The following is a 15132-nucleotide window of genomic DNA, read 5'->3' on the forward strand; positions in this document are numbered from 1 at the left end:
AAGTGCTATCGAATTAATACTTTGGGATCTTGCCGCTTGCCGGAAGTAGTAGGTCACGCGGGTACTTTTTGCGTACTGCTTTTCGAATACTATGAATTCGGACATACTACTCACGAACAAGCGCAAATTTAAACACAAGGGACAACTGTTTAATATATGTATTTGCATTTGAATAGAGCCGCGTTACCGCTTCCGAACATTTTTTAATAAAACAACTCCCCTCCGTCTTCTTCTTCATTGGATATCTTTTCTCCTGGGGTCTAGGGATAGCATGTCAAGTGTCCATCGAATGAACACTTTGGGATCTTGCCGGAAGTAGTGGGTCATGCGAGTACTTTTCCCCGATTGCTTTTCAAATACTATGAATTTGGACATACTACTTGCCCCACCCACTGCTTTTCACATACTATATAGTATGGAAGTAGGCGTTTCGGAAGCAACCCAGGGGTTCTCAAACGTTTTTGTTAACTTTACCCTCTTTACTTAAATTATTTAATTATCTTAATAAAGTACCCCCTTAAGTAAATTAAGTAAATCATTTATTAGCACATTTTCATGTTTAACGTTTTTATCAGATTCATTAGAATTTTATATAGTTATTGTTGTTATTATTTCCTGTTATTGGACCTTCATTTGATATTTTCAGTGGTACAACATACAATATCTGTCCATTTTGCACAAGTTCTCAGTTTTTAATAGTGTTGTGTAATGGTCACATTAGATTTTACAAATAAAATACATCTTTATGTCATTACCAGTGGCGGCTCGTGACTGCTCATCTGAGGGGCGAAAAATTCAAAATATATGTTCAGAGTGTCAAAATATGTGTTTGTTGCATCATGTGAACCATGTGCATCACGTGTTTTGTCAAAATAAGTGCCTGCTGCACATGTGTCAGAACTGTTAATGATAAAAGAGACGCTCACGTTCACAAAATACACACAAAACAAACACTCCCTTAACAGTAAACTTTGATTACGCATGAGATTATGCGAGTATCTGGCAAACGCGAGCGTCTCTTTTATCATAAACCCTTTAGACGCATCTGCAGCAGGCACTTACTTTGACAAGACACGTCATGCACATAAGATCACTCGACGCGCAGAACACATATTTCGAAATAAGGAACCACACACATGACGGGTTACATACATGTTGTGATGAACTTCGCATCGTGCGCACTCGAAAAAGTCATCGGCCGCCACTGGTTATTACGGTTATTTTATTTACATCTATTTCATTTTTAAATTATTTGTTTACATTTTATGATTTTATTGTAATTAATCTGTTTTTTCTACCTACGACTCCCGTGCAATTTCCTTGTGAACCACTAGGGGTGTAAACCCCGCTTGGGAAACCCTAGTAGTTACGACCCATCTCTCTCTCTCTCCCTCTCTCTCTCTCTCTGCAGGTGCAAAAATATCTCTTACCCCTCCAACCTACCCCAGGTTAGCATAGTCTTCATCTTTGTAAATGAGGCGCTCTCCGTTATTCTACGTTCCATCCATTCAGCTATGAACCGAACCCCACGCCACCTGCTAAAAGAGATCATACTGGTGGATGACAACAGCAATAATGGTACGTTAACACTCAGTACAGACTTCTTAAAGTGTTTGTTTAAGAAAATGATTGCCTGTAACTACTTCTTGTTCAAACACGTCAGTGCACAAGCAACTTCATGACTTTGGTCTCCTGCATTGGACTGTAAGCTTCACAGTTTCTCATGCGTGTGACTTAAGTTTTAATAAACGGCCTGTATTGTTTCTCATCATTCTTCCTTTAATCCAGCCCTTCAGTGGGTTTAATTAGCAGCGCTGCTCATTGGATTAAAATGGTTGGTGAATGAATATAAATCGGCTAAAAAAGGGGAAAATATTTGCCTCGAAAAGATTATCCTAATAAAGTTGATGAATTCTCTCTCACTGTGTGCTTCGCGTTCTGGATTATTGATGCATTTAGTTGGTTTTGTCTTCATCCAGAGCGATTTACAAATGAGGAATGTTACAAAACAAATCCGATTTATCCTCCGGTAACAGAAATACAAAGTTAATTGGTGAAAAACTGTGGGACCACAAGTAGGAATCACAAAAGTGGGAATTGTTTGAATATAGCATGCCAACATCCCACATAAAAAAACAACCTGTCCTCCAACCCATTTAAACATATAGCTCGCTTGTCACTTCTCTGAAATACGGCTTATAGGAACGTTTGTAAAATTAGTGCTCATAGCCATGGCAGGCGATGCTACAGAAACTTTTGCCTGTGTGGGATTTCATCTAATAAAAACTCTATGAAAAAACATTATACCCTTCCATAAATTTGCGGGAGACAATACCGTGAAAACAATACCAGGAAAAAAAACTAAAAAACCAACACTTAACCCTGTGCAACAATGTAAACGGTCCGTGTTACAATTAACCCCATGTTAGTTTGTGCCTCACGCACCCCTTATACTATGGAAGGTTTTGGTCTTTTTTAAATTAATAAATTAAATTATAAAATAATTAATTAAATTATACAATAATTAACTAAATTATAAAATAAAAAAATAAAATCGCAAAATATGTCCCAAATTTGAAAATTAAATGCTAAAATAAAAATTAAAACATAATATTAAATTATTTAATTTTCATTTTTAACGTGATGAAGCATCATTCCGGCCAAATTGAAAAATTAAATTAAATTGATGATTTGACATTTCATTTTCAATATAATCTTGACTGACAATATTAAAATTAAAAGGCAAGCTCGAAAAGGAATCTGTAAATAATTTTTTTTAAAAGGCTTTTTATTCATGCCCAAGCAATAATAGGGACAAAATTAAAAAAGTTCAGTTTTAATTTTATGTTTTCTTTTATTTATTGGTTTTCATTTTCTTTTTCATTTTCGGTTTCATTTTCAACTTGTATGCAAATTCAATGTTAATCAGTGGGTGGGGTTTACTTGCTCATAAAAAGGGGATTGGCTGAAGCAGTGTTGCCAAGTCAGCGACTGTTTTGCCAACTTAGCGACTTTATTGCTACATCTAGCGACTTTTAGACCCATTTAGGCAAACTTAGAGACTGTTTGGATTAATCCTAGCTTCACATCTTTACAGATAAGCTACTGTGTCACATGTACCGGCCCACGAGTGCTGGGTGGCGCTGTCCCGGTGAAATGTGCGTCTGGCGTCTCTGTACATGGAGCTGAGCAGCAACATATTAGACTGTACGAGCTGACGCGTGGATGAGATTCGCGAACATTGTTTACATGTGAAAGGAGGAACAAACAATAAAAAGGGGCTGGTCCACTGTTATATATGTGCGTATTTTCACACATTTGATCCGGTGAGGTGTCAGTCATTCTCATCAAATGCATACACATAGCACAGTGTGATTATCGTGCAATACATATGCCAAATTCCGGAAAGTATTGGCGTATCATATGCTTGCAAAATTGGAATTTGGCTTATGTATAGCACGATAATCACACGGCGTGTTATTTGTATGCATTTCATGAGAATGGACATACACAGTGACCAGTCACTTACTTTTGCAGCGGGCACACTGGTACAGAACAGACCTTCAGCCTTTGTGACGGGGCTCAGCTTCGGCCCACTTTAAACCCTGCATCCTCATTTGAAAGCAGTAATCTTAGATATTATTAAATTGACATATTATATTAGCAATAACAGCATGAAATAATATGTATTTCTTTATGTTAACTTTTGTTTTTTTATATCTTTTGAATATACTATTGATTATAGAACTTTTATGTCACCGTTTATATACAATACATTTCATAGAATAACAACCTGAAAAGCTGTAGAAAGAATATGCAGTTTAAGATTGTTTCTGGTGAGTTGTGCAAAACCTGATTCCTATTTCTTTAGACATTGTTTTTCGGTTAACTGCCCGTGGATAGAAACGCACTTCTCCAAACTTGTTGAAACGCTGAATAATTTATTGTACAAGGTTAAAAATAATGACAAAAACGGTTCCATAATTGATATTAAACTCAAAAGATATCAAAAATAAATAGTTTTTAATTTTATTATGGTTAGTATGTTTAATTCGATTTTTTCAAAGTGGATACAAAATGAAATAACCTATTGCATCATTCCGTAAATAACTGCGCAAAACTTATGGATACTCCAATCAATGCTTTCAATTTCAGCTGTCCATTTACATCATCAAGAAGATAAGACTTTTTTTTATCCCGAGCTGGAGAAATTCACTTACAGCAGCTCCAGATATAAACACAGCATTCAACCAAATAACGAGTCGCGCTGTCGGTAAGCGCTCACCTGCCTTCATAACGATAGTTGTCATGTTTGCCCATTATAGTTTAAAATTATTATTATGCTATTATTATCATCACCAACACACAGTGCCTGCTTCTCCTTGAACGAGAAATAATGCGCGTGGCTCAGACTCCGTGCACATGAACTTGCATTGCACTGAGATTTGCTTGCAGCGATGATGTTATTCGCGCAGGGGTTTAAAACCAGGGAGTGAGTCGGTACCGTTCAAGAAATCAGAGCACCTGTGCATGACACGCTTATTAATGTTTAAGAAGGTTGCGGCCGTGACATCACCGCAGCTGGCATCTTAATGCGGTGATGCGGTAACGCGTTATCGTCACAGCCCTTATGTGCGTAGCTCGTCTTCCACGCTTCAGCTATGGTCCGAACTGTATGTTGTGTCCAGTGCAGTGTACAGAGTAGACCCTGAAAGACTTGCATTTCACAGAGGACGCAAGTCCTGATACGATACTTGTACAGACAACACATAGGCTGAATAAACAGATAATGTTCATATAAAAGTAAGTGACTGGTCGGTGTATGTCTTCAGATCGTTAAACTGACGCCTCACTGGATCAGATGTGTGAAAATACACACATACATAACAGCGGACCAGACACTTTTAGTGTTTGAAATGTAAACAATGCATGCGAATCTCATTCACGCGTCAGTTCGTACCGTCTAAATTGTTCACTGCTCAGAAAATGCACAGAGGGTAGACGCCAGGCGCACATTTCACCATGACAGCGCCACCCAGCACTCGTGGGCCGGTACAAGCGACACAGTAGCCTATATGTACAGATATGAAGCTAAGATTCATTCAAACAGTCGCTAAGTTTGCCTAAATGAGTCTAAAAGTCGCTAGATGTAGCAATAAGGTCGCTAAGTTGGCAAGCAACACAGTCGCTGACTTGGCAACACTACTTCAGCCAATCCCATTTTTTTGAGCAAGTAAACCCCACCCACTGATTAACATTGAATTTGCATACAAGTTGAAAATAAAAGTGAACACGAAAATTAAAACGAAAATTAAAAAGAAAAACAGAACATAAAATTAAAACTGAACTTTACATTTTAATCTTGTCCCTATTATTGCTTGGGCATGAATAAAAAGCCTTTTAAAAAAATTATTTACAGATTCCTTTTCAAGCTTGCCTTTTTATTTTAATATTGTCAGTCTTGACTCAAGATTATATTGAAAATGAGATGTCAAATCATCAATTTAATTAAATTTTTCAATTTGGCCGGAATGATGCTTCATCACGTTAAAAATGAAAATGAAATAATTTAATATAATGTTTTAATTTTTATTTTAAAATTTAATTTAATTTTGCGATTTTATTTTTTATTTTATAATTTAATTAATTATTTTATAATTTAATTAATGAATTTTAAAAAGTCCCAAAATACCTTCCATATTATACAGTTTATCTATTCACTACAGTTAACACTACAGAATACTATTGCATAAATTAACAAAGAGTTGTCATTACTAGAATACTTCAGTATTTTTCATCTGAGATGTTTCAAATTATGTTACAGTAGCTGTAAGCAAACTAACATGACATAGATTTTGTGAATTACATTTAAAAAGTATGAAAGCCCCTGCATTTAAAAACAAACTGTGTCTTCGCACTGACCACTAGTGGTGTGTCGTTCACGATGTTTCAGAGCTTGTGTCAAGAAATAATGAAATAAGGATTTTTATTTCTCATAACTTGTTAGAAATGTCATATTTGTTTGCATAAGTGGTTATTTTGGGGTAATTTGTGAAATTATAGGTAATCATATTTTAAATGAACGAAAAGAACGAAATGACTCAAAAAAAGATTTGTTCATTTTGATGAACGAGATTCAAAGATCCGAATCAGAAAAATGATCCGAACTTCCCATCACTACTGACCACATTTATCAGTGCACCTCTTAATTACAATTTTGCAGAAATCTCTAAAAAATGTGACGTTGTGCCATTCTGTGTCCCTTTGAGCATTGTGTTACTGATTCATTCTTATTACAACGTGTAATCTGTAATCTTATCATCTCTAACTGTCGTCACCCCGGCGGCTCCGTGCAGCAAACCGGGCCCTTTCGATAGTGAGTATTATCTTCGGACATCATTCTCTAATGCGAGTCATTGCTGGGTTCATCCTGCACTTCATTATAATGCCGGAGACACCATGACTGATACAAGGAGAAGGAGGGTAAAGTGACCCAAATGACTCCTCATTAATTGAACAATTTGGAGGACCAGCAGCCCACTTGTTCAGCTGGCAGAGTGGATCATCCCATAAATTCTGACAGCTCAATCTTTACATACAAAGAGACGGGTTGTGAAACGGGCACTTGACATGAGACTCTGTGTCAACAGTGGGACCGACGGTCAATCTGTCAACCTTCCAGGCTAAAGCAAGTCAAATTTAATCTCGTTCTACTTAAACCCTGACATAAAATCCTTCACCTGCAGGAGACAAATGATGAATAACCACTTCACTGTCAAACATTTAAAATCACCTTATTAAAGTTATAGGTATGGAATAAAAACATGCAGTGCACTTTTATAGACGCTTTCAGCAGTAACAACATAAACAAACGGCTTAAACCCCATAAAGAATCAATAACAATAAAGTCCTTTTACATTTACGTAGGACATGGTTGAGGTTCCTGAACATGGGAAGTACAATGTGCACAAATGCTTCGACTTAAAAGTGGAGCAATTCTAACTTTGCAAGTATATTCTGGCTCTTCTGATTCACAGCCTGTAAGGTTTCATATTTAAAGATTTTCTTACTGACGATTCAAACGCGAGTTTTGAGCAGTGTAGAGTAGTGTTTGTTGTTTGTCGTTTTTACGATCACAAATGCAGACATGGTTTTGTTTTAGCATCCTTACCTTTCCAATTATTTACATTCTGCTCAAGCAACGCTGCCAAGTTGATAGGTCAGCTTGGTCATTTGCATTTTCTGGATCAGATTCGGGCTCGTATTGATATAGTGAAGACGATATTATCTCTTTCACCAGCATCCATGGCCTTTCAGTGGAATTATGAATTGAGCCACTTTTAACTCATTCCCTGCCATTGACGAGTTATCTTGACAATTAAGAGAAACCATTTGCATGAAAAACATGTTCCTGATGAGTTTTTATGTTAATCTGTAATACCGCGATTATCCACTAGATGACACACTTACCCAATTTATAAAAAAACTGAAGAAAAAACTCTATTTACAAATTTTAAACTCTGTGTATGTTTTGATAATCATTCTGAATCTGATCTCTAACAAAAGTCCTTCACAAAAATTCAATTATTGCAGATTTTTGCTAAAATGTATTTAACATAATTTAATATATAATTATAATAATTATAACTATAATTATTTTTTAAGAAAAATGCCCATATTTAAGAGTTAATAAGCAGAGAAAAAATTTATTGTTTGTTTGAAAATAGAGAGTCTGTTCTTTTATTATTTGATATATTTGTATGTTTATATATTTTTAGAATTTTTTTCCTGGAAGGCATTTTGTGAAACTTTTGTTAAAATCACAAAAAATGCTGGCAGCCATCTTTTCAAAAAAGGCTGGCAGGAAATTAGTTAAAAAAAAATGTTTCTGCAGGTTGACGGTTTTTCTGCCGGATAGAGAAAAAAGGATTTTGTTCATCAGTTGTTGGTATTTGGGCTGGTTTTGATATGCGGATCTGGCAACCCTGCCTTTCACTTTTGCTTTGGGAGCTGGTCTTCCAAATATGGTACAGTAAGAAGCGTCACATTTCCATTTACATGCTTGAGGTATTCGGCCAATCACAATGCACTGGATAGCTGGCCTATCAAAGCACACACCGCTTTCTCAGAACGATGAGCTTTGTAAAATTGTGTTTCAGAAACAAGGGGCATAAAGGAGCAACAATACCATATGGTATGTGGAAAAAAAACTTTTTTTTACTTTATACCGTATTAAAATTTTGCATTACAACAAATACACAAAATAATGTGCTTTTTATCAAAGTCATATACAGTAGGATCTTTAAATTACTTTGAAATACGCAGTCATATCTTGCGTATACTCTCATTATGCCAAAATGAGTAGTTCTTATCTGCCTAGAAAATCGCAACTTTTAATTTTCTGTCAGTCTTAGTACATGATTTAACTACAGTAGAGTCAAGTTTTCAATAGGAAAATATAGAGACTCTAGCTGTGTCCCAATTCAAGGGCTGCAACCTTATAAGCATGAGACCTTAAAAGGTGAGCACTCGGTCTTTCAAGGTGGAAGCCTCGGAAGTTCGCGAAGAGAACTGAAATGAGACGGTCTAACCTTCGGAGGACCCATAATTAGCGTCACCTGCTGGACGCACCCACTGCGCCTGTCAGCAGGACACAGCGGAGACGTTTCTGACTTATTAAAATAAATATGACATCAGAAAAATTATTAATTTATTTTAGAAATATGACACGTTGATTTAGATTATACTATTCAACAGTATACCAAATTAATCAACCTTAGAAATATACGCAACATAAAAAGAATATTATTAACACAGAACATAACTTATAATACTAAAACAGTGACAAGAAAAAATGTTTTCTGATAAATACACTTTTATTTAATAAAGGTTTTAATTGTTTATTTTAGAATATCCACCCATTATATGCAGCCGTTGCAGAGGCGCAATGACTCTTGGGATATCCTCGGCTGTTAAGGATCCATTCGTTCTATCCTTAACAGCACGGAGAAATGAGGACGCATTTTGAGGCTTCATTCTAAGCATCCTTTGAATTGGGACGGCCTTACTGGCCTTAAGTCGTGCTGCTGTGACGCAATCTGTCTTAAAATATGTCCTTAGAAGGTCGCAGCCTTTGAATTGGGACACAGCCTCTTTGTTTTTTTTAGCACAATGCTAATGGTCTAACCAGATTCAATGGATGATGCTAAGCTATGCTAAAAGTGGTACCGCCAGTCGCCAGACCCGGACATCGGCTGAAAGATTTCCAAAACGGTAAAAATCAAACATGTAACTCTAGGGGAGCTGGAACATTAGAATAAAAAAAGTAGAGTGTCCCTTTAAAAAATTTTATGTTTTGATCTCAATAACTAGAAGTGTAGATTTCTGGCTGAATGTCTATATCGACTGATGGTCTGATAAAAGATTGATGCTTTCACTCATGCATTTGTATAAATTTTGTTTACTTTTTTAACACAATCCCGTTTTCATTAAAGATCACCTATTTCATTGCTAAAAAAACAACGTTATGTTGTGTATTTGGTAAAATACAATGTGTTTGCGTGGTTTATGGTAAAAAACAAACAAACATTATTTTAGTACATTTTTGTAGCTCCAGATTTCAGTCTCTTCCTGAAACGCAGTCCCTGATTGGCCAGCTAATCTGTACATTGTGATTGGCGTGAATACCTCTGATGTCAGCTGGAAACATGATGCTCATTACCATGTTTAAAAGAATCAGTTGCTAAGTAAGGGATAATGTAGAGGGTCTTGTATCACACTGAAGGGGCTTATTTCGCGATAACTACAGGCTGCCTCTACCGGCTATGCGTTATTACTTTGGAGCGGTTATTATTTGAAAAGAACGAACCTGCAAATGTCTCAACTGGCCAATCAGAATCAAGCATTCCAGAGAGCCGTGTAATAACAGGAGTTAACTTACAGGCTGTGAGTCCAAGAAAATTAATTTAGGTTGGAGACGATAACTCGCGGCATCGTCTACTTTGGGGTATGTTGCTTTTGCATATTGTTAACATGTACTAATACTTACACTTACACACCAAAGGAAATTTAAAAACGTGAATCAGATAATAGGTGCTCTTTAAAGGCACAAAAGAAACAAAATAATTCAAATAAGAAGTTCTTGATTCCTTTGAAACAGGTAGTATTATACAGTATTCAATAACAATAATGATGTTAACAAAAAATCAGAATTTAGTGCAAATTTTTCACCAATCTTGAAATAAAATTGGAGTCGTTTTAGTCTGAGACCAAGACAAGACCGTGTCCAAATGCGATTGAGACCAAGACAAAACAGAGACCACCCAAAATGGTTTTGCAACTGGTCTCAAGACCAAAACCGGTCTATTTATTCATTATACTGATACATGCTCAGTATTTGTTGGTGGAAAGCACAGGGATCTCTTATAAATTACTTGGGGTTGGATACTCAAAGTAATGCATCATATAAAGCGTTATATTTCATCTGTCTCAACGCCTGAGAGTCCACATTGACACGCGTAATGATAAAAGCGCTCTCTATCTATGATAAATCAGGAAATCTTCTTTTTGAGGCCTCCTGTTATCCATATATCACATGATATATCACGGAGACTGACAGATTGACAGATGGGTTAAATAGAGATGTTTATGTATAACTTTCATCGAGTTGACATGACTTCCCAACTCCAGATACGGCCAAATAATGGATGCACATCTCAGTAGAGGGATAAAAACACATCTTTGAAGAGGGTTTAAAACTATAGTCTTTAAAATTTAAATGTTTTGACTTATATGATACAAGATCGCAATAACTAGAAGTGCAGATTTCTGTCTGAATGTTTTGTATCGACTGATGGTCTGATAAAAGATTGATGCTTTCACTCATGGGCAGCTCTGAGATAATGGTCATGCTATTGATTTTATTATAATTCATCAAAACCCATTACACAGAGTCATCACAAAGTCCGATCAATAGTTATTTGTTCAGATATGTAATTATTAATTTAGATGGAGATGAAAGTACTGCACTAAAATGCTTTAAGAAAAGCTTTTGGTGCAGTTAAGGGAGAGTTTTCACTTTTATACGAATCCAGAAGACAGATTTTGTTTGCAGTCTTCCAGTTCCATCATAAAACTCATTTTTGCAGGAAGGAAAAATATTAGAGCAATTTGTGGAGCCACAAGCTCTTCATTTCCAACATTGTCTGGCTTTTAAAAAAGACATTCGCAAGTAGAACTTCACAATCTCTGTGATCGATCATGGAGGCAGGTCGCTGAAGGATGAATTCTGTAGGCATGAGTCAGGATGAACACAACATCACACTCAAGGGCAAAGACAATTACATTGTGGTAGAAATACGTTACCCTTGACTTCTGTCATGCCTGTGGCCAATGTTGTGATCATTAGTAGCAAAGAAGTAGAGAAAAATAACTAAGATACCAAATGTTGTGCTTTGGTGCGAGTTCACTCAGTCATCCACGGACTGGAACCATTCTGTATAGAAAAGTGCAAACTTTGCATGGGTTCCCAAAGTGTACAAAGGGATTCCAAGATACTTCCAAAAATGAGGTTTTACCATTGAAAAGCAGTACATAGTGCTGCAGAGTCAAAAAATACATTTATATTCAGTGTAAATATACAGTATTAATGGGAGATAAAAGAGCATTTTATAAAATAAATCAATGTCAAAGTCAACTGTCTCTTAAAAAATTCATCCACTCCACTACCAATGGTGAAAATCTGAAGGAAGAGAAAGGGAATAATAAATCATAGGAATTTAATTTAACAGTGAAGTGTAACACTTGATGGCACCCAAATGAAAACTGAATGGTATTTCTTGGTTTGTTTTATATAGTCATGTAAAACACATTTATGGATTGTTGCCAAATGCATTTTTTCACCAAACTACCAATGAGATAATATCAAAATCTCATTTATCTCATCTCATTAAATATTGTTTTCTGATTTAAAGTAATAGTAAAAAAATTAAATATTAATCGCATTTCTTTTGATAATGTTAAAAGGAAACCGCACTATTTTTTATTTACAGCTCCCTTAGAGTAAAACATTTGATTTTTACCATTTTGGAATCCATTCAGCCGATCTTCGGGTCTGGCGGTACCACTTTTAGCATAGCTTAGCACAATCCATTGAATCTGATTAGACCATTAGCATCACGCTCCAAAATAACCAAAACGTTTCGATATGTTATATTTAAAACTTGACTCTTCTGTAGTTACATCGGGTACTAAGTTCAATGGAAAGTTGCGATTTTCTAGTAGGTACCCCCAGACCCGGAGATCGGCTGAATGGATTCCAAAATGCTAAAAATCAAATGTTTCACTATTGAGGCTGGAAAATGAGAATATTTTTTCAAAAAGTGGAATGTTCCTTTAACCTGTTGCAAAATATAAAGTTATATTAGTGGCATCATTTAAAAAGAGATTTTCTTCCAGTATTTTTTTTTTATCATTGTTAATGTAACAAAATTGCAAGATTTTGATTGGTGACTTAGAAATGTTAATGTATATCTGCAAGGCCGCCTTAATGCACGGGCTTACCTGGGCTGAAGCCCAGGGGCCTCCCAAGTTCAAGGGCCTCCCAAGTTTGCGTTCATGATGAGCTGAAAAGGTCATATTGTTTTGTAACTTGTCAGGTTTTCTGTCAATCACTCTAATTGCACGTTACATGGCTGCTGATTGGTCCGTTGTAACTTAACGTGAAATAAAATGTTAGACGTAACATATTTTTTATTCCGCGTGATGTAATTAAAGCAACACCAAAGAGTTTTGGCTCTTTGCTCCCCCTACAGGTTAGAAGCGTAATTGTCCATTACCCACTGTCATAAATACTGAGGCATAGCTGGCTCTGATTGGATTGTAGGTCTGCCGTAAAGCAAGTTTTTGTAGTATTCACTCGGACTACAGGACCACTACCCGACGTTTGGAAACTTCTTTAGTGCGGTTTTGGCCGATAGAGGGCTGCAAAGCGAATGTGAAAGTGCTGTTCACCCTGTTTAGAGTGGATGAACGACTGAAACTGTTTTGGAAGCGTTATTTTAAGGTAAACAAAACTCTTTGGTGTTGCTTTAAGTGCGCGTTGTCAACTTGACATTCCTGCATGTTAGACTGAGTGTGACAGAGAAACGGGAAATAATCCACCAACAAATGTAAGAGTAATTTCTGAAATTTCATAATAAGCACTGAGGTGCAGGTCTCTCTCTCTTTCGCGCGCACGCTCGCTCGTTTGCTCTCTCTGTGCTCCTGCAGCTGTCTGAGTCTCTGGCATGCAGAAGTCTCTCCAAACGTGCACAAGAAACTGTGCCGCTAAATTAAGAAAGGAGTTCCCGCACATAATGCTGTTAGTTGTTATAAAGTTTAAGTTTACTCGCGTTTATATCAGTGACGCGTGCGCAGCTGGAGCGATGTTTGACGCGACGTTAGCTCACAGTACATACATCTGTTGGTTTAGAAAGACGAGAAAGAGACGCAACGGTAAAGGTGCAAGTCTAAGAAAGTAAAGAGCGACTAGACCATCTCAAATGATCATCCCCTGATAGCACCATTATAATCTCATTATCTTAAGATCTTATATACAGGTATGTTCCCTGTCTGTCTTGTGCATATTCATACTTGGTCGTTTTACATGCTTATGTATGCATAAATACTAAATACAATGCATACTATATCTTCAATAGCCTACAAAATAAATAACTGATTAAAAAACAAGATTCTGTCTAAAGACTTATCTTTTGTTATCATTAATGCATTTAACAAGATTCTGTCTATAAAGACTTATCTTTTGTTATCATTAATGCATTTTCACTTTAAAACTAACTTTAACTTATTATATTTTTAAAACTGTGGTGAGCATTTAGTTGTGAGTGGCAATTTTCTGCAAATTTGTGTTTTCCAAAAACTATATAAATATAAAGCTTATAAACATATATACTTTCACACATTTTGGTTTTATTATCACCACATGTTGCTGTGTGTGGTTGTTAAATAAAGTGTCTTGTGTTTATGCTCAAGTGGGCTCAGTGATATGTTAATAACAATATTATGGTGTTTTCTGTCTCAAAGAGGGAAAACTCACTGTTGTATGTCTCGAAAGAAACTAATGCATTTTGTGATGTACCTAGATATTACACTTAAAAAAAAAATTAGACTATAAATCGAGGGCAAGGGGGGCCTACAAAACCTCTTAGCCCCGGGGCCTCACATTAGGTTAAGGCGGCCCTGTATATCTGTGTAATTCCAGTTAGAATTTGTGCATATTTTTACGAATTGGCTATTTCGTATGAATTTATATGAAGTTAATCGTGTAAAAACGTGCGATTATTATAAAAAACAGATACAAATCCCCGCCCTTAACTTCAACGTCACAGGGGTCAAGGCAAATCATGCAAAAACAATTCATATTTTTAGCCACCTTGTAAAATATGTACTAATTGGTGTTAAATATAGAAATCCTTGTTTTTGGTGACACCTGTGGCCATTAACTCTTTCCCCGCCAGCGTTTTTTTTTTAAGTTGCCAGCCAGCGCCAGCATTTTTCATGATTTTCACAAAAGTTTAATGCCTTCCAGAAAATATTCTTCTTAAAATATATAAACATACAATATATTAAATGAAAGAACTCTGCTTTCAAAAAAAAAACTTTCATCCTACCTTCATTAGTTATTTTTGTGAAGGACTTTTGATAGAGATCAGATGCAGAGCGATTTTCAAAACGTACACGGACATACACGTGTTTGCCCTATAGGGCAATGTTTTATAAGCTAGAAATACTCGTCATTGGCAGGAAACATAGACTGTAAACAAAGATGGACGATGCCCCTTCGCTCTTTTCCTTTGGTGAAAAGTGAAGCCGCCAGTGTCCCGATACGGCGCTGACATCTTGGGTTTGAATGTCTCATTTTTTAAGTTTTATTATTCATACAATGGCAATGAAAGAAAAAATATTTCTTAATAAATAGCCTCTATAACAACTCTTTCATTTAAATTACTCAGATGTTTTTCAGGTATATGAAATTACATTGTAAATCTCTGTTTTATTGTGCACTCTGCTTCCTCACATCTTTTATGTAGTTCAACTGTTAAAGTCAGGTCAAGGGTGATGGATGAACTCTAT

The 15132-nt window shown here is 36.1% G+C and overlaps 1 protein-coding gene across 1 annotated transcript in view; it reads left to right on the forward strand.

Moving 5' to 3' along the window:
* Nucleotides 1-15132, forward strand: part of galnt18b (UDP-N-acetyl-alpha-D-galactosamine:polypeptide N-acetylgalactosaminyltransferase 18b) — a 136386-nt gene that overhangs the window by 65488 nt on the left and 55766 nt on the right. The window contains exon 3 of the mRNA XM_065261567.1: nucleotides 1412-1578. Coding sequence (XP_065117639.1) covers nucleotides 1412-1578 — 167 coding nt within the window. The remainder of the gene's footprint in view (nucleotides 1-1411; nucleotides 1579-15132) is intronic.

This window comes from Paramisgurnus dabryanus, chromosome 2 (genome assembly GCF_030506205.2).
Source record: "Paramisgurnus dabryanus chromosome 2, PD_genome_1.1, whole genome shotgun sequence".
NCBI classification, from domain to species: Eukaryota; Metazoa; Chordata; class Actinopteri; order Cypriniformes; family Cobitidae; genus Paramisgurnus; species Paramisgurnus dabryanus.